At 42.9% G+C, this 25,123-nt stretch overlaps 1 protein-coding gene across 1 annotated transcript in view; it reads right to left on the bottom strand.

The window, feature by feature from the left end:
• The window catches only part of LOC137267802 (platelet binding protein GspB-like), a 78,994-nt gene that overhangs the window by 35,532 nt on the left and 18,339 nt on the right, over window positions 1–25,123 (bottom strand). Inside the window, exons 14-29 of the mRNA XM_067802240.1 lie at window positions 23,980–24,196; window positions 22,464–22,624; window positions 20,923–21,139; window positions 19,418–19,578; window positions 17,877–18,093; window positions 16,360–16,520; window positions 14,815–15,031; window positions 13,316–13,476; window positions 11,776–11,992; window positions 10,277–10,437; window positions 8,737–8,953; window positions 7,238–7,398; window positions 5,697–5,913; window positions 4,216–4,340; window positions 2,675–2,891; window positions 1,158–1,318 (exon numbers count right to left, since the gene is read on the bottom strand). Of these exons, the coding sequence (XP_067658341.1) occupies window positions 1,158–1,318; window positions 2,675–2,891; window positions 4,216–4,340; window positions 5,697–5,913; window positions 7,238–7,398; window positions 8,737–8,953; window positions 10,277–10,437; window positions 11,776–11,992; window positions 13,316–13,476; window positions 14,815–15,031; window positions 16,360–16,520; window positions 17,877–18,093; window positions 19,418–19,578; window positions 20,923–21,139; window positions 22,464–22,624; window positions 23,980–24,196 (2,988 nt within the window). The remainder of the gene's footprint in view (window positions 1–1,157; window positions 1,319–2,674; window positions 2,892–4,215; window positions 4,341–5,696; window positions 5,914–7,237; window positions 7,399–8,736; window positions 8,954–10,276; window positions 10,438–11,775; window positions 11,993–13,315; window positions 13,477–14,814; window positions 15,032–16,359; window positions 16,521–17,876; window positions 18,094–19,417; window positions 19,579–20,922; window positions 21,140–22,463; window positions 22,625–23,979; window positions 24,197–25,123) is intronic.

The following is a 25,123-nucleotide window of genomic DNA, read 5'->3' as shown; positions in this document are numbered from 1 at the left end:
AGTTCGCACATATCATGTGGACTTGTCAGGCAAGCGAGAAGACAAGCCAAGTAGTTTACATTTACATCTGGATACCCGGGGCTCTGCTTACCTGCTACAAGGAGCATTGCGACTTTCAGAAAATGCATGTTTGATGTTTCCGATGAATGCAAACCTCAGAAAATGTAAAGTAACTGTGTGCACGCTCTCTTTTATACAGGTGTAACAGCATGTTGTTTGCAACCATGGGGATGCGGCGCACCTTTGCAAATCAGAATAATTCAGCAGATGATTAATTGTCACATTAAGTGCACTTTTTGCAATTTTACGTTTTTTTCTGAAGCGTTTTAACTTTTGCATTCATCTCCCGCCATGATCTCGACATGGGCTGACACAGATATGCCCCGGTTTTTAGGTGTTGTCTGCTTAGCTGAAATTACTTTGAATGTGTATTTTGTGCTCATTAGGTGAGTACATCTTGTGGACTACGTGCTACAAAGACAATTAAAATCTTTATTGTACCAGCAAAGGTAAGGGAGTATAGTGGAGCTCAGTCTAAACCATTTGATAAATGGGTTGAACTTTGTTTTAAGCGAAAACATTTAATCGACAGCAAATCACCACATGCACCGATTGCGGGATAATAATAGGCTTCCTTAGAGCTCTGCGGTGTGCCTGGTGGGTAGCTAAAACCAATGTGACATCACCACAAGCGTTACAAAGCAGGTTAATGCAATAATATCATTATGATATAATTTTTCTACCATTTCCGCCATCGTTGGCTATATAAGTTGGAAACAACTGGCACCTGTCAGTTTTTTCCTTTCACTAACCACAGAAGGACATAACAAACAGTATGCAGTTCTCCAACTTCGCCGCACTTCTTGGCCTTGGTGAGTGTTCTCATACCGTTATCATGCATTAGCGATTGGAATGGTCTCATCTGCTCGAATTAAAAGGAGTGAAAGTCAAATGGAATGAACTTGTATGCATGTGATTTGAGAATGTTATAACACCAAAATCAGTCATGTCGAGAGCTAACCAGTGTTATACATATCTCACTAGAATGTGCTTTACTTCACTTTCCAAGAAGATTCTTCTCTGCTTTATATAAAAGTGTAATGGTGCGTCCTTTTTATCCAGCTCTGGCAGCCGTTTTGGGTTTGGCTAGTGGTCACGGTCATGGTGGTCACGGACACGGTGGTCATGGAGGACATGGTGGTCACGGACATGGAGGCCATGGTCATGGACATGGTGGTCACGGTCATGGAGGACATGGTCACGGAGGTCATGGCCACGGTGGTCACGGTCACGGAGGCCATGGCCACCACGGATGAAGCTGCCGACACATGTAAGGGCATTGAAATCCAAAGTACATGGTCACATGACTATCTGGATGCTGGGAATCCACTATGTAGTCGATAACCTATTGTATTGATTGTGATTCGTGTATCGTCACGGCCTGAAAGAATAAAAACTATCTGACAGTTACGCTCGACTTTGTGATGTATATTTTCTCTTATTTGGGTGTTAGAGTGAGTGAGTGAGTGAACGAGTGAGTTGGTTTTGATACTGTTTTGATCATGATTCCAGTTATGCCACGTTGTTTGCATACTAGAATGGTTACAGCAATAGAGCATGGTGAAATACAATGCCACTTAGTGAATGTACATGAACTACCTAAGCTACAGAATGATTCTTTGTGTGACAGTAAGAGTGTTTAGCCTGTGATTTAGCGGGACGACACATCCTTGTTTCATGCACGACATGAAAACCACTCCCCAAAACGAGCAAGGCTCAAGTTGGCTAACATGTTTAACTGCAGCTACAGAGCATGCTAGGTTAGAAGAAGTAATCAGTTTAATCAGCTAAACGAGCGTCTTATGACAAGTCCCAATTACTGTCTACTCGTACATGAGTCGGGCGTGTCACATGTGTGAGTGAGTCGCATCTATAGCCTGTGCAACACATAGTCAGTGAATCCGGGCCCAGAAACTTAGCCAAGAAATTTTATTACGTTGTCTTAATCTCATCTGCACACCATTGTCCATATACATTTATTAAAGTGGGATAATCAACAGACACACGTGTGAGACTGAAGTTGTTTGGTTGGTAAGGTGTCCTGAGAGAAGACGGGGACAGAGATTTAAGGATAAATAGAGATTGACAGAGAGAGACAGAAAAAGAGTAAGAAGGGGAAGAGGCACATAGAGATAAAGAGAGCGACAGATGTGTCAGAATCGATAATAACGCTGCAGTCCTGATCACTGTCTCAGTAGAATTTGGACTCACTTAAAGGCCTTGATGGTCGAGGCAAAATCGCTTTAAGTTAGTGATTCTCAGGTAAAAATAATAGAGAAATGAAGTCTTTTTTAGATTCAACACCACAGGGTGTATTTTTATTGGGAGGTTTTATCAAAGAAAATACAAGATCATCATGTATTGTGTCAGTTGTTTCCCCGTTGTCCAGCAGCAGTGGAATGGCATGTAGAAGTTTCATTGTCACAGGCCTTTCTGAAATGAAGAAATGGCAAAAGATTTTAGGCTTGTCCTACTGACAGTGGCGGAGAACACCTTTTTGGTCCTAAAAAGGACTATATGTGGGGAAAGAGTACATTCCCTCACATGTAGTAATTAGCTGGTCGGAAAACAAAGTTACAAATGTCTGGGATCTGACGCTGTACCTACCATCTACATGGCTTATCCATGGTGCCCCTTTCCTCCATGGCCACCTCCATGCCCTTTGCCCCCATGTCCACCGCCATGGCCTCCGTGTCCCTTGCCTCCATGTCCACCACCATGTCCTCCATGTCCTTTACCCCCATGGCCACCACCATGACCCTTTCCACCTCCATGACCGTGACCACCACCATGACCCTTGGCCATGCTTGTTCCAAACACTGCAGCAAGAACTGTCGGGAAGAGAACAAAAGCTCATTATATGTTCAAGTCACAACAGATCAAAACACTTTTAGCACGTCAGCTCATTCCTATTATGTGAATAAAATGTTGAAGTTTTGACTAGATGCAATGTCATGATTGTGTTTCTAGCACAGACTGACAGTGACTGTCAAACGACAGTTCGCACATATCATGTGGACTTGTCAGGCAAGCGAGAAGACAAGCCAAGTAGTTTACATTTACATCTGGATACCCGGGGCTCTGCTTACCTGCTACAAGGAGCACTGCGACTTTCAGAAAATGCATGTTTGATGTTTCCGATGAATGCAAACCTCAGAAAATGTAAAGTAACTGTGTGCACGCTCTCTTTTATACAGGTGTAACAGCATGTTGTGTGCAACCATGGGGATGCGGCGCACCTTTGCAAATCAGAATAATTCAGCAGATGATTAATTGTCACATTAAGTGCACTTTTTGCAATTTTACGTTTTTTTCTGAAGCGTTTTAACTTTTGCATTCATCTCCCGCCATGATCTCGACATGGGCTGACACAGATATGCCCCGGTTTTTAGGTGTTGTCTGCTTAGCTGAAATTACTTTGAATGTGTATTTTGTGCTCATTAGGTGAGTACATCTTGTGGACTACGTGCTACAAAGACAATTAAAATCTTTATTGTACCAGCAAAGGTAAGGGAGTATAGTGGAGCTCAGTCTAAACCATTTGATAAATGGGTTGAACTTTGTTTTAAGCGAAAACATTTAATCGACAGCAAATCACCACATGCACCGATTGCGGGATAATAATAGGCTTCCTTAGAGCTCTGCGGTGTGCCTGGTGGGTAGCTAAAACCAATGTGACATCACCACAAGCGTTACAAAGCAGGTTAATGCAATAATATCATTATGATATAATTTTTCTACCATTTCCGCCATCGTTGGCTATATAAGTTGGAAACAACTGGCACCTGTCAGTTTTTTCCTTTCACTAACCACAGAAGGACATAACAAACAGTATGCAGTTCTCCAACTTCGCCGCACTTCTTGGCCTTGGTGAGTGTTCTCATACCGTTATCATGCATTAGCGATTGGAATGGTCTCATCTGCTCGAATTAAAAGGAGTGAAAGTCAAATGGAATGAACTTGTATGCATGTGATTTGAGAATGTTATAACACCAAAATCAGTCATGTCGAGAGCTAACCAGTGTTATACATATCTCACTAGAATGTGCTTTACTTCACTTTCCAAGAAGATTCTTCTCTGCTTTATATAAAAGTGTAATGGTGCGTCCTTTTTATCCAGCTCTGGCAGCCGTTTTGGGTTTGGCTAGTGGTCACGGTCATGGTGGTCACGGACATGGTGGTCATGGAGGACATGGTGGTCACGGACATGGAGGCCATGGTCACGGAGGTCATGGCCACGGTGGTCACGGTCACGGAGGCCATGGCCACCACGGATGAAGCTGCCGACACATGTAAGGGCATTGAAATCCAAAGTACATGGTCACATGACAATCTGGATGCTGGGAATCCACTATGTAGTCGATAACCTATTGTATTGATTGTGATTCGTGTATCGTCACGGCCTGAAAGAATAAAAACTATCTGACAGTTACGCTCGACTTTGTGATGTATATTTTCTCTTATTTGGGTGTTAGAGTGAGTGAGTGAGTGAACGAGTGAGTTGGTTTTGATACTGTTTTGATCATGATTCCAGTTATGCCACGTTGTTTGCATACTAGAATGGTTACAGCAATAGAGCATGGTGAAATACAATGCCACTTAGTGAATGTACATGAACTACCTAAGCTACAGAATGATTCTTTGTGTGACAGTAAGAGTGTTTAGCCTGTGATTTAGCGGGACGACACATCCTTGTTTCATGCACGACATGAAAACCACTCCCCAAAACGAGCAAGGCTCAAGTTGGCTAACATGTTTAACTGCAGCTACAGAGCATGCTAGGTTAGAAGAAGTAATCAGTTTAATCAGCTAAACGAGCGTCTTATGACAAGTCCCAATTACTGTCTACTCGTACATGTGTCGGGCGTGTCACATGTGTGAGTGAGTCGCATCTATAGCCTGTGCAACACATAGTCAGTGAATCCGGGCCCAGAAACTTAGCCAAGAAATTTTATTACGTTGTCTTAATCTCATCTGCACACCATTGTCCATATACATTTATTAAAGTGGGATAATCAACAGACACACGTGTGAGACTGAAGTTGTTTGGTTGGTAAGGTGTCCTGAGAGAAGACGGGGACAGAGATTTAAGGATAAATAGAGATTGACAGAGAGAGACAGAAAAAGAGTAAGAAGGGGAAGAGGCACATAGAGATAAAGAGAGCGACAGATGTGTCAGAATCAATATTAACGCTGCAGTCCTGATCACTGTCTCAGTAGAATTTGGACTCACTTAAAGGCCTTGATGGTCGAGGCAAAATCGCTTTAAGTTAGTGCTTCTCAGGTAAAAATAATAGAGAAATGAAGTCTTTTTTAGATTCAACACCACAGGGTGTATTTTTATTGGGAGGTTTTATCAAAGAAAATACAAGATCATCATGTATTGTGTCAGTTGTTTCCCCGTTGTCCAGCAGCAGTGGAATGGCATGTAGAAGTTTCATTGTCACAGGCCTTTCTGAAATGAAGAAATGGCAAAAGATTTTAGGCTTGTCCTACTGACAGTGGCGGAGAACACCTTTTTGGTCCTAAAAAGGACTATATGTGGGGAAAGAGTACATTCCCTCACATGTAGTAATTAGCTGGTCGGAAAACAAAGTTACAAATGTCTGGGATCTGACGCTGTACCTACCATCTACATGGCTTATCCATGGTGCCCCTTTCCTCCATGGCCACCTCCATGCCCTTTGCCCCCATGTCCACCGCCATGGCCTCCGTGTCCCTTGCCTCCATGTCCACCACCATGTCCTCCATGTCCTTTACCCCCATGGCCACCACCATGACCCTTTCCACCTCCATGACCGTGACCACCACCATGACCCTTGGCCATGCTTGTTCCAAACACTGCAGCAAGAACTGTCGGGAAGAGAACAAAAGCTCATTATATGTTCAAGTCACAACAGATCAAAACACTTTTAGCACGTCAGCTCATTCCTATTATGTGAATAAAATGTTGAAGTTTTGACTAGATGCAATGTCATGATTGTGTTTCTAGCACAGACTGACAGTGACTGTCAAACGACAGTTCGCACATATCATGTGGACTTGTCAGGCAAGCGAGAAGACAAGCCAAGTAGTTTACATTTACATCTGGATACCCGGGGCTCTGCTTACCTGCTACAAGGAGCACTGCGACTTTCAGAAAATGCATGTTTGATGTTTCCGATGAATGCAAACCTCAGAAAATGTAAAGTAACTGTGTGCACGCTCTCTTTTATACAGGTGTAACAGCATGTTGTGTGCAACCATGGGGATGCGGCGCACCTTTGCAAATCAGAATAATTCAGCAGATGATTAATTGTCACATTAAGTGCACTTTTTGCAATTTTACGTTTTTTTCTGAAGCGTTTTAACTTTTGCATTCATCTCCCGCCATGATCTCGACATGGGCTGACACAGATATGCCCCGGTTTTTAGGTGTTGTCTGCTTAGCTGAAATTACTTTGAATGTGTATTTTGTGCTCATTAGGTGAGTACATCTTGTGGACTACGTGCTACAAAGACAATTAAAATCTTTATTGTACCAGCAAAGGTAAGGGAGTATAGTGGAGCTCAGTCTAAACCATTTGATAAATGGGTTGAACTTTGTTTTAAGCGAAAACATTTAATCGACAGCAAATCACCACATGCACCGATTGCAGGATAATAATAGGCTTCCTTAGAGCTCTGCGGTGTGCCTGGTGGGTAGCTAAAACCAATGTGACATCACCACAAACGTTACAAAGCAGGTTAATGCAATAATATCATTATGATATAATTTTTCTACCATTTCCGCCATCGTTGGCTATATAAGTTGGAAACAACTGGCACCTGTCATTTTTTTCCTTTCACTAACCACAGAAGGACATAACAAACAGCATGCAGTTCTCCAACTTCGCCGCACTTCTTGGCCTTGGTGAGTGTTCTCATACCGTTATCATGCATTAGCGATTGGAATGGTCTCATCTGCTCGAATTAAAAGGAGTGAAAGTCAAATGGAATGAACTTGTATGCATGTGATTTGAGAATGTTATAACACCAAAATCAGTCATGTCGAGAGCTAACCAGTGTTATACATATCTCACTAGAATGTGCTTTACTTCACTTTCAGAGAAGATTCTTCTCTGCTTTATATAAAAGTGTAATGGTGCGTCCTTTTTATCCAGCTCTGGCAGCCGTTTTGGGTTTGGCTAGTGGTCACGGTCATGGTGGTCACGGACACGGTGGTCATGGAGGCCATGGTGGTCACGGACATGGAGGCCATGGTCATGGACATGGTGGTCACGGTCATGGAGGACATGGTCACGGAGGTCATGGCCACGGTGGTCACGGTCACGGAGGCCATGGCCACCACGGATGAAGCTGCCGACACATGTAAGGGCATTGAAATCCAAAGTACATGGTCACAAGACAATCTGGATGCTGGGAATCCACTATGTAGTCGATAACCTATTGTATTGATTGTGATTCGTGTATCGTCACGGCCTGAAAGAATAAAAACTATCTGACAGTTACGCTCGACTTTGTGATGTATATTTTCTCTTATTTGGGTGTTAGAGTGAGTGAGTGAGTGAACGAGTGAGTTGGTTTTGATACTGTTTTGATCATGATTCCAGTTATGCCACGTTGTTTGCATACTAGAATGGTTACAGCAATAGAGCATGGTGAAATACAATGCCACTTAGTGAATGTACATGAACTACCTAAGCTACAGAATGATTCTTTGTGTGACAGTAAGAGTGTTTAGCCTGTGATTTAGCGGAACGACACATCCTTGTTTCATGCACGACATGAAAACCACTCCCCAAAACGAGCAAGGCTCAAGTTGGCTAACATGTTTAACTGCAGCTACAGAGCATGCTAGGTTAGAAGAAGTAATTAGTTTAATCAGCTAAACGAGCGTCTTATGACAAGTCCCAATTACTGTCTACTCGTACATGTGTCGGGCGTGTCACATGTGTGAGTGAGTCGCATCTATAGCCTGTGCAACACATAGTCAGTGAATCCGGGCCCAGAAACTTAGCCAAGAAATTTTATTACGTTGTCTTAATCTCATCTGCACACCATTGTCCATATACATTTATTAAAGTGGGATAATCAACAGACACACGTGTGAGACTGAAGTTGTTTGGTTGGTAAGGTGTCCTGAGAGAAGACGGGGACAGAGATTTAAGGATAAATAGAGATTGACAGAGAGAGACAAAAAAAGAGTAAGAAGGGGAAGAGGCACATAGAGATAAAGAGAGCGACAGATGTGTCAGAATCGATAATAACGCTGCAGTCCTGATCACTGTCTCAGTAGAATTTGGACTCACTTCAAGGCCTTGATGGTCGAGGCAAAATCGCTTTAAGTTAGTGATTCTCAGGTAAAAATAATAGAGAAATGAAGTCTTTTTTAGATTCAACACCACAGGGTGTATTTTTATTGGGAGGTTTTATCAAAGAAAATACAAGATCATCATGTATTGTGTCAGTTGTTTCCCCGTTGTCCAGCAGCAGTGGAATGGCATGTAGAAGTTTCATTGTCACAGGCCTTTCTGAAATGAAGAAATGGCAAAAGATTTTAGGCTTGTCCTACTGACAGTGGCGGAGAACACCTTTTTGGTCCTAAAAAGGACTATATGTGGGGAAAGAGTACATTCCCTCACATGTAGTAATTAGCTGGTCGGAAAACAAAGTTACGCTGTACCTACCATCTACATGGCTTATCCATGGTGCCCCTTTCCTCCATGGCCACCTCCATGCCCTTTGCCCCCATGTCCACCGCCATGGCCTCCGTGTCCCTTGCCTCCATGTCCACCACCATGTCCTCCATGTCCTTTACCCCCATGGCCACCACCATGACCCTTTCCACCTCCATGACCGTGACCACCACCATGACCCTTGGCCATGCTTGTTCCAAACACTGCAGCAAGAACTGTCGGGAAGAGAACAAAAGCTCATTATATGTTCAAGTCACAACAGATCAAAACACTTTTAGCACGTCAGCTCATTCCTATTATGTGAATAAAATGTTGAAGTTTTGACTAGATGCAATGTCATGATTGTGTTTCTAGCACAGACTGACAGTGACTGTCAAACGACAGTTCGCACATATCATGTGGACTTGTCAGGCAAGCGAGAAGACAAGCCAAGTAGTTTACATTTACATCTGGATACCCGGGGCTCTGCTTACCTGCTACAAGGAGCACTGCGACTTTCAGAAAATGCATGTTTGATGTTTCCGATGAATGCAAACCTCAGAAAATGTAAAGTAACTGTGTGCACGCTCTCTTTTATACAGGTGTAACAGCATGTTGTGTGCAACCATGGGGATGCGGCGCACCTTTGCAAATCAGAATAATTCAGCAGATGATTAATTGTCACATTAAGTGCACTTTTTGCAATTTTACGTTTTTTTCTGAAGCGTTTAACTTTTGCATTCATCTCCCGCCATGATCTCGACATGGGCTGACACAGATATGCCCCGGTTTTTAGGTGTTGTCTGCTTAGCTGAAATTACTTTGAATGTGTATTTTGTGCTCATTAGGTGAGTACATCTTGTGGACTACGTGCTACAAAGACAATTAAAATCTTTATTGTACCAGCAAAGGTAAGGGAGTATAGTGGAGCTCAGTCTAGACCATTTGATAAATGGGTTGAACTTTGTTTTAAGCGAAAACATTTAATCGACAGCAAATCACCACATGCACCGATTGCGGGATAATAATAGGCTTCCTTAGAGCTCTGCGGTGTGCCTGGTGGGTAGCTAAAACCAATGTGACATCACCACAAGCGTTACAAAGCAGGTTAATGCAATAATATCATTATGATATAATTTTTCTACCATTTCCGCCATCGTTGGCTATATAAGTTGGAAACAACTGGCACCTGTCAGTTTTTTCCTTTCACTAACCACAGAAGGACATAACAAACAGCATGCAGTTCTCCAACTTCGCCGCACTTCTTGGCCTTGGTGAGTGTTCTCATACCGTTATCATGCATTAGCGATTGGAATGGTCTCATCTGCTCGAATTAAAAGGAGTGAAAGTCAAATGGAATGAACTTGTATGCATGTGATTTGAGAATGTTATAACACCAAAATCAGTCATGTCGAGAGCTAACCAGTGTTATACATATCTCACTAGAATGTGCTTTACTTCACTTTCCAAGAAGATTCTTCTCTGCTTTATATAAAAGTGTAATGGTGCGTCCTTTTTATCCAGCTCTGGCAGCCGTTTTGGGTTTGGCTAGTGGTCACGGTCATGGTGGTCACGGACACGGTGGTCATGGAGGACATGGTGGTCACGGACATGGAGGCCATGGTCATGGACATGGTGGTCACGGTCATGGAGGACATGGTCACGGAGGTCATGGCCACGGTGGTCACGGTCACGGAGGCCATGGCCACCACGGATGAAGCTGCCGACACATGTAAGGGCATTGAAATCCAAAGTACATGGTCACATGACAATCTGGATGCTGGGAATCCACTATGTAGTCGATAACCTATTGTATTGATTGTGATTCGTGTATCGTCACGGCCTGAAAGAATAAAAACTATCTGACAGTTACGCTCGACTTTGTGATGTATATTTTCTCTTATTTGGGTGTTAGAGTGAGTGAGTGAGTGAACGAGTGAGTTGGTTTTGATACTGTTTTGATCATGATTCCAGTTATGCCACGTTGTTTGCATACTAGAATGGTTACAGCAATAGAGCATGGTGAAATATAATGCCACTTAGTGAATGTACATGAACTACCTAAGCTACAGAATGATTTTTTGTGTGACAGTAAGAGTGTTTAGCCTGTGATTTAGCGGAACGACACATCCTTGTTTCATGCACGACATGAAAACCACTCCCCAAAACGAGCAAGGCTCAAGTTGGCTAACATGTTTAACTGCAGCTACAGAGCATGCTAGGTTAGAAGAAGTAATTAGTTTAATCAGCTAAACGAGCGTCTTATGACAAGTCCCAATTACTGTCTACTCGTACATGTGTCGGGCGTGTCACATGTGTGAGTGAGTCGCATCTATAGCCTGTGCAACACATAGTCAGTGAATCCGGGCCCAGAAACTTAGCCAAGAAATTTTATTACGTTGTCTTAGTCTCATCTGCACACCATTGTCCACATACATTTATTAAAGTGGGATAATCAACTGACACACGTGTGAGACTGAAGTTGTTTGGTTGGTAAGGTGTCCTGAGAGAAGACGGGGACAGAGATTTAAGGATAAATAGAGATTGACAAAGAGAGACAGAAAAAGAGTAAGAAGGGGAAGAGGCACATAGAGATAAAGAGAGCGACAGATGTGTCAGAATCGATAATAACGCTGCAGTCCTGATCACTGTCTCAGTAGAATTTGGACTCACTTAAAGGCCTTGATGGTCGAGGCAAAATCGCTTTAAGTTAGTGATTCTCAGGTAAAAATAATAGAGAAATGAAGTCTTTTTTAGATTCAACACCACAGGGTGTATTTTTATTGGGAGGTTTTATCAAAGAAAATACAAGATCATCATGTATTGTGTCAGTTGTTTCCCCGTTGTCCAGCAGCAGTGGAATGGCATGTAGAAGTTTCATTGTCACAGGCCTTTCTGAAATGAAGAAATGGCAAAAGATTTTAGGCTTGTCCTACTGACAGTGGCGGAGAACACCTTTTTGGTCCTAAAAAGGACTATATGTGGGGAAAGAGTACATTCCCTCACATGTAGTAATTAGCTGGTCGGAAAACAAAGTTACGCTGTACCTACCATCTACATGGCTTATCCATGGTGCCCCTTTCCTCCATGGCCACCTCCATGCCCTTTGCCCCCATGTCCACCGCCATGGCCTCCGTGTCCCTTGCCTCCATGTCCACCACCATGTCCTCCATGTCCTTTACCCCCATGGCCACCACCATGACCCTTTCCACCTCCATGACCGTGACCACCACCATGACCCTTGGCCATGCTTGTTCCAAACACTGCAGCAAGAACTGTCGGGAAGAGAACAAAAGCTCATTATATGTTCAAGTCACAACAGATCAAAACACTTTTAGCACGTCAGCTCATTCCTATTATGTGAATAAAATGTTGAAGTTTTGACTAGATGCAATGTCATGATTGTGTTTCTAGCACAGACTGACAGTGACTGTCAAACGACAGTTCGCACATATCATGTGGACTTGTCAGGCAAGCGAGAAGACAAGCCAAGTAGTTTACATTTACATCTGGATACCCGGGGCTCTGCTTACCTGCTACAAGGAGCACTGCGACTTTCAGAAAATGCATGTTTGATGTTTCCGATGAATGCAAACCTCAGAAAATGTAAAGTAACTGTGTGCACGCTCTCTTTTATACAGGTGTAACAGCATGTTGTGTGCAACCATGGGGATGCGGCGCACCTTTGCAAATCAGAATAATTCAGCAGATGATTAATTGTCACATTAAGTGCACTTTTTGCAATTTTACGTTTTTTTCTGAAGCGTTTAACTTTTGCATTCATCTCCCGCCATGATCTCGACATGGGCTGACACAGATATGCCCCGGTTTTTAGGTGTTGTCTGCTTAGCTGAAATTACTTTGAATGTGTATTTTGTGCTCATTAGGTGAGTACATCTTGTGGACTACGTGCTACAAAGACAATTAAAATCTTTATTGTACCAGCAAAGGTAAGGGAGTATAGTGGAGCTCAGTCTAGACCATTTGATAAATGGGTTGAACTTTGTTTTAAGCGAAAACATTTAATCGACAGCAAATCACCACATGCACCGATTGCGGGATAATAATAGGCTTCCTTAGAGCTCTGCGGTGTGCCTGGTGGGTAGCTAAAACCAATGTGACATCACCACAAGCGTTACAAAGCAGGTTAATGCAATAATATCATTATGATATAATTTTTCTACCATTTCCGCCATCGTTGGCTATATAAGTTGGAAACAACTGGCACCTGTCAGTTTTTTCCTTTCACTAACCACAGAAGGACATAACAAACAGCATGCAGTTCTCCAACTTCGCCGCACTTCTTGGCCTTGGTGAGTGTTCTCATACCGTTATCATGCATTAGCGATTGGAATGGTCTCATCTGCTCGAATTAAAAGGAGTGAAAGTCAAATGGAATGAACTTGTATGCATGTGATTTGAGAATGTTATAACACCAAAATCAGTCATGTCGAGAGCTAACCAGTGTTATACATATCTCACTAGAATGTGCTTTACTTCACTTTCCAAGAAGATTCTTCTCTGCTTTATATAAAAGTGTAATGGTGCGTCCTTTTTATCCAGCTCTGGCAGCCGTTTTGGGTTTGGCTAGTGGTCACGGTCATGGTGGTCACGGACACGGTGGTCATGGAGGACATGGTGGTCACGGACATGGAGGCCATGGTCATGGACATGGTGGTCACGGTCATGGAGGACATGGTCACGGAGGTCATGGCCACGGTGGTCACGGTCACGGAGGCCATGGCCACCACGGATGAAGCTGCCGACACATGTAAGGGCATTGAAATCCAAAGTACATGGTCACATGACAATCTGGATGCTGGGAATCCACTATGTAGTCGATAACCTATTGTATTGATTGTGATTCGTGTATCGTCACGGCCTGAAAGAATAAAAACTATCTGACAGTTACGCTCGACTTTGTGATGTATATTTTCTCTTATTTGGGTGTTAGAGTGAGTGAGTGAGTGAACGAGTGAGTTGGTTTTGATACTGTTTTGATCATGATTCCAGTTATGCCACGTTGTTTGCATACTAGAATGGTTACAGCAATAGAGCATGGTGAAATATAATGCCACTTAGTGAATGTACATGAACTACCTAAGCTACAGAATGATTTTTTGTGTGACAGTAAGAGTGTTTAGCCTGTGATTTAGCGGAACGACACATCCTTGTTTCATGCACGACATGAAAACCACTCCCCAAAACGAGCAAGGCTCAAGTTGGCTAACATGTTTAACTGCAGCTACAGAGCATGCTAGGTTAGAAGAAGTAATTAGTTTAATCAGCTAAACGAGCGTCTTATGACAAGTCCCAATTACTGTCTACTCGTACATGTGTCGGGCGTGTCACATGTGTGAGTGAGTCGCATCTATAGCCTGTGCAACACATAGTCAGTGAATCCGGGCCCAGAAACTTAGCCAAGAAATTTTATTACGTTGTCTTAGTCTCATCTGCACACCATTGTCCACATACATTTATTAAAGTGGGATAATCAACTGACACACGTGTGAGACTGAAGTTGTTTGGTTGGTAAGGTGTCCTGAGAGAAGACGGGGACAGAGATTTAAGGATAAATAGAGATTGACAAAGAGAGACAGAAAAAGAGTAAGAAGGGGAAGAGGCACATAGAGATAAAGAGAGCGACAGATGTGTCAGAATCGATAATAACGCTGCAGTCCTGATCACTGTCTCAGTAGAATTTGGACTCACTTAAAGGCCTTGATGGTCGAGGCAAAATCGCTTTAAGTTAGTGATTCTCAGGTAAAAATAATAGAGAAATGAAGTCTTTTTTAGATTCAACACCACAGGGTGTATTTTTATTGGGAGGTTTTATCAAAGAAAATACAAGATCATCATGTATTGTGTCAGTTGTTTCCCCGTTGTCCAGCAGCAGTGGAATGGCATGTAGAAGTTTCATTGTCACAGGCCTTTCTGAAATGAAGAAATGGCAAAAGATTTTAGGCTTGTCCTACTGACAGTGGCGGAGAACACCTTTTTGGTCCTAAAAAGGACTATATGTGGGGAAAGAGTACATTCCCTCACATGTAGTAATTAGCTGGTCGGAAAACAAAGTTACGCTGTACCTACCATCTACATGGCTTATCCATGGTGCCCCTTTCCTCCATGGCCACCTCCATGCCCTTTGCCCCCATGTCCACCGCCATGGCCTCCGTGTCCCTTGCCTCCATGTCCACCACCATGTCCTCCATGTCCTTTACCCCCATGGCCACCACCATGACCCTTTCCACCTCCATGACCGTGACCACCACCATGACCCTTGGCCATGCTTGTTCCAAACACTGCAGCAAGAACTGTCGGGAAGAGAACAAAAGCTCATTATATGTTCAAGTCACAACAGATCAAAACACTTTTAGCACGTCAGCTCATTCCTATTATGTGAATAAAATGTTGAAGTTTTGACTAGATGCAATGTCATGATTGTGTTTCTAGCACAGACTGACAGTGACTGTCAAACGACAGTTCGCACATATCATGTGGACTTGTCAGGCAAGCGAGAAGACAAGCCAAGTAGTTTACATTTACATCTGGATACCCGGGGCTCTGCTTACCTGCTACAAGGAGCACTGCGACTTTCAGAAAATGCATGTTTGATGTTTCCGATGAATGCAAACCTCAGAAAATGTAAAGTAACTGTGTGCACGCTCTCTTTTATACAGGTGTAACAGCATGTTGTGTGCAACCATGGGGATGCGGCGCACCTTTGCAAATCAGAATAATTCAGCAGATGATTAATTGTCACATTAAGTGCACTTTTTGCAATTTTACGGTTTTTTCTGAAGCGTTTTAACTTTTGCATTCATCTCCCGCCATGATCTCGACATGGGCTGACACAAATATGCCCCGGTTTTTAGGTGTTGTCTGCTTAGCTGAAATTACTTTGAATGTGTATTTTGTGCTCATTAGGTGAGTACATCTTGTGGACTACGTGCTACAAAGACAATTAAAACAAATCTTTATTGTACCAGCAAAGGTAAGGGAGTATAGTGGAGCTCAGTCTAAACCATTTGATAAATGGGTTGAACTTTGTTTTAAGCGAAAACATTTAATCGACAGCAAATCACCACATGCACCGATTGCGGGATAATAATAGGCTTCCTTAGAGCTCTGCGGTGTGCCTGGTGGGTAGCTAAAACCAATGTGACATCACCACAAGCGTTACAAAGCAGGTTAATGCAATAATATCATTATGATATAATTTTTCTACCATTTCCGCCATCGTTGGCTATATAAGTTGGAAACAACTGGCACCTGTCAGTTTTTTCCTTTCACTAACCACAGAAGGACATAACAAACAGTATGCAGTTCTCCAACTTCGCCGCACTTCTTGGCCTTGGTGAGTGTTCTCATACCGTTATCATGCATTAACGATTGGAATGGTCTCATCTGCTCGAATTAAAAGGAGTGAAAGTCAAATGGAATGAACTTGTATGCATGTGATTTGAGAATGTTATAACACCAAAATCAGTCATGTCGAGAGCTAACCAGTGTTATACATATCTCACTAGAATGTGCTTTACTTCACTTTCCAAGAAGATTCTTCTCTGCTTTATATAAAAGTGTAATGGTGCGTCCTTTTTATCCAGCTCTGGCAGCCGTTTTGGGTTTGGCTAGTGGTCACGGTCATGGTGGTCACGGACACGGTGGTCATGGAGGACATGGTGGTCACGGACATGGAGGCCATGGTCATGGACATGGTGGTCACGGTCATGGAGGACATGGTCACGGAGGTCATGGCCACGGTGGTCACGGTCACGGAGGCCATGGCCACCACGGATGAAGCTGCCGACACATGTAAGGGCATTGAAATCCAAAGTACATGGTCACATGACTATCTGGATGCTGGGAATCCACTATGTAGTCGATAACCTATTGTATTGATTGTGATTCGTGTATCGTCACGGCCTGAAAGAATAAAAACTATCTGACAGTTACGCTCGACTTTGTGATGTATATTTTCTCTTATTTGGGTGTTAGAGTGAGTGAGTGAGTGAGTGAGTGAGTGAACGAGTGAGTTGGTTTTGATACTGTTTTGATCATGATTCCAGTTATGCCACGTTGTTTGCATACTAGAATGGTTACAGCAATAGAGCATGGTGAAATATAATGCCACTTAGTGAATGTACATGAACTACCTAAGCTACAGAATGATTCTTTGTGTGACAGTAAGAGTGTTTAGCCTGTGATTTAGCGGGACGACACATCCTTGTTTCATGCACGACATGAAAACCACTCCCCAAAACGAGCAAGGCTCAAGTTGGCTAACATGTTTAACTGCAGCTACAGAGCATGCTAGGTTAGAAGAAGTAATTAGTTTAATCAGCTAAACGAGCGTCTTATGACAAGTCCCAATTACTGTCTACTCGTACATGTGTCGGGCGTGTCACATGTGTGAGTGAGTCGCATCTATAGCCTGTGCAACACATAGTCAGTGAATCCGGGCCCAGAAACTTAGCCAAGAAATGTTATTACGTTGTCTTAATCTCATCTGCACACCATTGTCCACATACATTTATTAAAGTGGGATAATCAACTGACACACGTGTGAGACTGAAGTTGTTTGGTTGGTAAGGTGTCCTGAGAGAAGACGGGGACAGAGATTTAAGGATAAATAGAGATTGACAGAGAGAGACAGAAAAAGAGTAAGAAGGGGAAGAGGCACATAGAGATAAAGATAAAGAGAGCGACAGATGTGTCAGAATCGATAATAAGGCTGCAGTCCTGATCACTGTCTCAGTAGAATTTGGACTCACTTAAAGGCCTTGATGGTCGAGGCAAAATCGCTTTAAGTTAGTGATTCTCAGGTAAAAATAATAGAGAAATGAAGTCTTTTTTAGATTCAACACCACAGGGTGTATTTTTATTGGGAGGTTTTATCAAAGAAAATACAAGATCATCATGTATTGTGTCAGTTGTTTCCCCGTTGTCCAGCAGCAGTGGAATGGCATGTAGAAGTTTCATTGTCACAGGGCTTTCTGAAATGAAGAAATGGCAAAAGATTTTAGGCTTGTCCTACTGACAGTGGCGGAGAACACCTTTTTGGTCCTAAAAAGGACTATATGTGGGGAAAGAGTACATTCCCTCACATGTAGTAATTAGCTGGTCGGAAAACAAAGTTACGCTGTACCTACCATCTACATGGCTTATCCATGGTGCCCCTTTCCTCCATGGCCACCTCCATGCCCTTTGCCCCCATGTCCACCGCCATGGCCTCCGTGTCCCTTGCCTCCATGTCCACCACCATGTCCTCCATGTCCTTTACCCCCATGGCCACCACCATGACCCTTTCCACCTCCATGACCGTGACCACCACCATGACCCTTGGCCATGCTTGTTCCAAACACTGCAGCAAGAACTGTCGGGAAGAGAACAAAAGCTCATTATATGTTCAAGTCACAACAGATCAAAACACTTTTAGCACGTCAGCTCATTCCTATTATGTGAATAAAATGTTGAAGTTTTGACTAGATGCAATGTCATGATTGTGTTTCTAGCACAGACTGACAGTGACTGTCAAACGACAGTTCGCACATATCATGTGGACTTGTCAGGCAAGCGAGAAGACAAGCCAAGTAGTTTACATTTACATCTGGATACCCGGGGCTCTGCTTACCTGCTACAAGGAGCACTGCGACTTTCAGAAAATGCATGTTTGATGTTTCCGATGAATGCAAACCTCAGAAAATGTAAAGTAACTGTGTGCACGCTCTCTTTTATACAGGTGTAACAGCATGTTGTGTGCAACCATGGGGATGCGGCGCACCTTTGCAAATCAGAATAATTCAGCAGATGATTAATTGTCACATTAAGTGCACTTTTTGCAATTTTACGTTTTTTTCTGAAGCGTTTTAACTTTTGCATTCATCTCCCGCCATGATCTCGACATGGGCTGACACAGATATGCCCCGGTTTTTAGGTGTTGTCTGCTTAGCTGAAATTACTTTGAATGTGTATTTTGTGCTCATTAGGTGAGTACATCTTGTGGACTACGTGCTACAAAGACAATTAAAATCTTTATTGTACCAGCAAAGGTAAGGGAGTATAGTGGAGCTCAGTCTAAACCATTTGATAAATGGGTTGAACTTTGTTTTAAGCGAAAACATTTAATCGACAGCAAATCACCACATGCACCGATTGCGGGATAATAATAGGCTTCCTTAGAGCTCTGCGGTGTGCCTGGTGGGTAGCTAAAACCAATGTGACATCACCACAAGCGTTACAAAGCAGGTTAATGCAATAATATCATTATGATATAATTTTTCTACCATTTCCGCCATCGTTGGCTATATAAGTTGGAAACAACTGGCACCTGTCAGTTTTTTCCTTTCACTAACCACAGAAGGACATAACAAACAGTATGCAGTTCTCCAACTTCGCCGCACTTCTTGGCCTTGGTGAGTGTTCTCATACCGTTATCATGCATTAGCGATTGGAATGGTCTCATCTGCTCGAATTAAAAGGAGTGAAAGTCAAATGGAATGAACTTGTATGCATGTGATTTGAGAATGTTATAACACCAAAATCAGTCATGTCGAGAGCTAACCAGTGTTATACATATCTCACTAGAATGTGCTTTACTTCACTTTCCAAGAAGATTCTTCTCTGCTTTATATAAAAGTGTAATGGTGCGTCCTTTTTATCCAGCTCTGGCAGCCGTTTTGGGTTTGGCTAGTGGTCACGGTCATGGTGGTCACGGACACGGTGGTCATGGAGGACATGGTGGTCACGGACATGGAGGCCATGGTCATGGACATGGTGGTCACGGTCATGGAGGACATGGTCACGGAGGTCATGGCCACGGTGGTCACGGTCACGGAGGCCATGGCCACCACGGATGAAGCTGCCGACACATGTAAGGGCATTGAAATCCAAAGTACATGGTCACATGACTATCTGGATGCTGGGAATCCACTATGTAGTCGATAACCTATTGTATTGATTGTGATTCGTGTATCGTCACGGCCTGAAAGAATAAAAACTATCTGACAGTTACGCTCGACTTTGTGATGTATATTTTCTCTTATTTGGGTGTTAGAGTGAGTGAGTGAGTGAACGAGTGAGTTGGTTTTGATACTGTTTTGATCATGATTCCAGTTATGCCACGTTGTTTGCATACTAGAATGGTTACAGCAATAGAGCATGGTGAAATATAATGCCACTTAGTGAATGTACATGAACTACCTAAGCTACAGAATGATTCTTTGTGTGACAGTAAGAGTGTTTAGCCTGTGATTTAGCGGGACGACACATCCTTGTTTCATGCACGACATGAAAACCACTCCCCAAAACGAGCAAGGCTCAAGTTGGCTAACATGTTTAACTGCAGCTACAGAGCATGCTAGGTTAGAAGAAGTAATTAGTTTAATCAGCTAAACGAGCGTCTTATGACAAGTCCCAATTACTGTCTACTCGTACATGTGTCGGGCGTGTCACATGTGTGAGTGAGTCGCATCTATAGCCTGTGCAACACATAGTCAGTGAATCCGGGCCCAGAAACTTAGCCAAGAAATGTTATTACGTTGTCTTAATCTCATCTGCACACCATTGTCCACATACATTTATTAAAGTGGGATAATCAACTGACACACGTGTGAGACTGAAGTTGTTTGGTTGGTAAGGTGTCCTGAGAGAAGACGGGGACAGAGATTTAAGGATAAATAGAGATTGACAGAGAGAGACAGAAAAAGAGTAAGAAGGGGAAGAGGCACATAGAGATAAAGATAAAGAGAGCGACAGATGTGTCAGAATCGATAATAAGGCTGCAGTCCTGATCACTGTCTCAGTAGAATTTGGACTCACTTAAAGGCCTTGATGGTCGAGGCAAAATCGCTTTAAGTTAGTGATTCTCAGGTAAAAATAATAGAGAAATGAAGTCTTTTTTAGATTCAACACCACAGGGTGTATTTTTATTGGGAGGTTTTATCAAAGAAAATACAAGATCATCATGTATTGTGTCAGTTGTTTCCCCGTTGTCCAGCAGCAGTGGAATGGCATGTAGAAGTTTCATTGTCACAGGGCTTTCTGAAATGAAGAAATGGCAAAAGATTTTAGGCTTGTCCTACTGACAGTGGCGGAGAACACCTTTTTGGTCCTAAAAAGGACTATATGTGGGGAAAGAGTACATTCCCTCACATGTAGTAATTAGCTGGTCGGAAAACAAAGTTACGCTGTACCTACCATCTACATGGCTTATCCATGGTGCCCCTTTCCTCCATGGCCACCTCCATGCCCTTTGCCCCCATGTCCACCGCCATGGCCTCCGTGTCCCTTGCCTCCATGTCCACCACCATGTCCTCCATGTCCTTTACCCCCATGGCCACCACCATGACCCTTTCCACCTCCATGACCGTGACCACCACCATGACCCTTGGCCATGCTTGTTCCAAACACTGCAGCAAGAACTGTCGGGAAGAGAACAAAAGCTCATTATATGTTCAAGTCACAACAGATCAAAACACTTTTAGCACGTCAGCTCATTCCTATTATGTGAATAAAATGTTGAAGTTTTGACTAGATGCAATGTCATGATTGTGTTTCTAGCACAGACTGACAGTGACTGTCAAACGACAGTTCGCACATATCATGTGGACTTGTCAGGCAAGCGAGAAGACAAGCCAAGTAGTTTACATTTACATCTGGATACCCGGGGCTCTGCTTACCTGCTACAAGGAGCACTGCGACTTTCAGAAAATGCATGTTTGATGTTTCCGATGAATGCAAACCTCAGAAAATGTAAAGTAACTGTGTGCACGCTCTCTTTTATACAGGTGTAACAGCATGTTGTGTGCAACCATGGGGATGCGGCGCACCTTTGCAAATCAGAATAATTCAGCAGATGATTAATTGTCACATTAAGTGCACTTTTTGCAATTTTACGTTTTTTTCTGAAGCGTTTTAACTTTTGCATTCATCTCCCGCCATGATCTCGACATGGGCTGACACAGATATGCCCCGGTTTTTAGGTGTTGTCTGCTTAGCTGAAATTACTTTGAATGTGTATTTTGTGCTCATTAGGTGAGTACATCTTGTGGACTACGTGCTACAAAGACAATTAAAATCTTTATTGTACCAGCAAAGGTAAGGGAGTATAGTGGAGCTCAGTCTAAACCATTTGATAAATGGGTTGAACTTTGTTTTAAGCGAAAACATTTAATCGACAGCAAATCACCACATGCACCGATTGCGGGATAATAATAGGCTTCCTTAGAGCTCTGCGGTGTGCCTGGTGGGTAGCTAAAACCAATGTGACATCACCACAAGCGTTACAAAGCAGGTTAATGCAATAATATCATTATGATATAATTTTTCTACCATTTCCGCCATCGTTGGCTATATAAGTTGGAAACAACTGGCACCTGTCAGTTTTTTCCTTTCACTAACCACAGAAGGACATAACAAACAGTATGCAGTTCTCCAACTTCGCCGCACTTCTTGGCCTTGGTGAGTGTTCTCATACCGTTATCATGCATTAGCGATTGGAATGGTCTCATCTGCTCGAATTAAAAGGAGTGAAAGTCAAATGGAATGAACTTGTATGCATGTGATTTGAGAATGTTATAACACCAAAATCAGTCATGTCGAGAGCTAACCAGTGTTATACATATCTCACTAGAATGTGCTTTACTTCACTTTCCAAGAAGATTCTTCTCTGCTTTATATAAAAGTGTAATGGTGCGTCCTTTTTATCCAGCTCTGGCAGCCGTTTTGGGTTTGGCTAGTGGTCACGGTCATGGTGGTCACGGACACGGTGGTCATGGAGGACATGGTGGTCACGGACATGGAGGCCATGGTCATGGACATGGTGGTCACGGTCATGGAGGACATGGTCACGGAGGTCATGGCCACGGTGGTCACGGTCACGGAGGCCATGGCCACCACGGATGAAGCTGCCGACACATGTAAGGGCATTGAAATCCAAAGTACATGGTCACATGACAATCTGGATGCTGGGAATCCACTATGTAGTCGATAACCTATTGTATTGATTGTGATTCGTGTATCGTCACGGCCTGAAAGAATAAAAACTATCTGACAGTTACGCTCGACTTTGTGATGTATATTTTCTCTTATTTGGGTGTTAGAGTGAGTGAGTGAGTGAACGAGTGAGTTGGTTTTGATACTGTTTTGATCATGATTCCAGTTATGCCACGTTGTTTGCATACTAGAATGGTTACAGCAATAGAGCATGGTGAAATACAATGCCACTTAGTGAATGTACATGAACTACCTAAACTACAGAATGATTCTTTGTGTGACAGTAAGAGTGTTTAGCCTGTGATTTAGCGGGACGACACATCCTTGTTTCATGCACGACATGAAAACCACTCCCCAAAACGAGCAAGGCTCAAGTTGGCTAACATGTTTAACTGCAGCTACAGAGCATGCTAGGTTAGAAGAAGTAATCAGTTTAATCAGCTAAACGAGCGTCTTATGACAAGTCCCAATTACTGTCTACTCGTACATGTGTCGGGCGTGTCACATGTGTGAGTGAGTCGCATCTATAGCCTGTGCAACACATAGTCAGTGAATCCGGGCCCAGAAACTTAGCCAAGAAATTTTATTACGTTGTCTTAATCTCATCTGCACACCATTGTCCATATACATTTATTAAAGTGGGATAATCAACAGACACACGTGTGAGACTGAAGTTGTTTGGTTGGTAAGGTGTCCTGAGAGAAGACGGGGACAGAGATTTAAGGATAAATAGAGATTGACAGAGAGAGACAGAAAAAGAGTAAGAAGGGGAAGAGGCACATAGAGATAAAGAGAGCGACAGATGTGTCAGAATCGATAATAACGCTGCAGTCCTGATCACTGTCTCAGTAGAATTTGGACTCACTTAAAGGCCTTGATGGTCGAGGCAAAATCGCTTTAAGTTAGTGATTCTCAGGTAAAATAATAGAGAAATGAAGTCATTTTTAGATTCAACACCACAGGGTGTATTTTTATTGGGAGGTTTTATCAAAGAAAATACAAGATCATCATGTATTGTGTCAGTTGTTTCCCCGTTGTCCAGCAGCAGTGGAATGGCATGTAGAAGTTTCATTGTCACAGGCCTTTCTGAAATGAAGAAATGGCAAAAGATTTTAGGCTTGTCCTACTGACAGTGGCGGAGAACACCTTTTTGGTCCTAAAAAGGACTATATGTGGGGAAAGAGTACATTCCCTCACATGTAGTAATTAGCTGGTCGGAAAACAAAGTTACAAATGTCTGGGATCTGACGCTGTACCTACCATCTACATGGCTTATCCATGGTGCCCCTTTCCTCCATGGCCACCTCCATGCCCTTTGCCCCCATGTCCACCGCCATGGCCTCCGTGTCCCTTGCCTCCATGTCCACCACCATGTCCTCCATGTCCTTTACCCCCATGGCCACCACCATGACCCTTTCCACCTCCATGACCGTGACCACCACCATGACCCTTGGCCATGCTTGTTCCAAACACTGCAGCAAGAACTGTCGGGAAGAGAACAAAAGCTCATTATATGTTCAAGTCACAACAGATCAAAACACTTTTAGCACGTCAGCTCATTCCTATTATGTGAATAAAATGTTGAAGTTTTGACTAGATGCAATGTCATGATTGTGTTTCTAGCACAGACTGACAGTGACTGTCAAACGACAGTTCGCACATATCATGTGGACTTGTCAGGCAAGCGAGAAGACAAGCCAAGTAGTTTACATTTACATCTGGATACCCGGGGCTCTGCTTACCTGCTACAAGGAGCACTGCGACTTTCAGAAAATGCATGTTTGATGTTTCCGATGAATGCAAACCTCAGAAAATGTAAAGTAACTGTGTGCACGCTCTCTTTTATACAGGTGTAACAGCATGTTGTGTGCAACCATGGGGATGCGGCGCACCTTTGCAAATCAGAATAATTCAGCAGATGATTAATTGTCACATTAAGTGCACTTTTTGCAATTTTACGTTTTTTTCTGAAGCGTTTTAACTTTTGCATTCATCTCCCGCCATGATCTCGACATGGGCTGACACAGATATGCCCCGGTTTTTAGGTGTTGTCTGCTTAGCTGAAATTACTTTGAATGTGTATTTTGTGCTCATTAGGTGAGTACATCTTGTGGACTACGTGCTACAAAGACAATTAAAATCTTTATTGTACCAGCAAAGGTAAGGGAGTATAGTGGAGCTCAGTCTAAACCATTTGATAAATGGGTTGAACTTTGTTTTAAGCGAAAACATTTAATCGACAGCAAATCACCACATGCACCGATTGCGGGATAATAATAGGCTTCCTTAGAGCTCTGCGGTGTGCCTGGTGGGTAGCTAAAACCAATGTGACATCACCACAAGCGTTACAAAGCAGGTTAATGCAATAATATCATTATGATATAATTTTTCTACCATTTCCGCCATCGTTG

Source organism: Haliotis asinina, chromosome 16 (assembly GCF_037392515.1).
Source record: "Haliotis asinina isolate JCU_RB_2024 chromosome 16, JCU_Hal_asi_v2, whole genome shotgun sequence".
Classification (NCBI taxonomy): domain Eukaryota; kingdom Metazoa; phylum Mollusca; class Gastropoda; order Lepetellida; family Haliotidae; genus Haliotis; species Haliotis asinina.
This window is presented reverse-complemented; position numbering and strand designations above follow the sequence as displayed.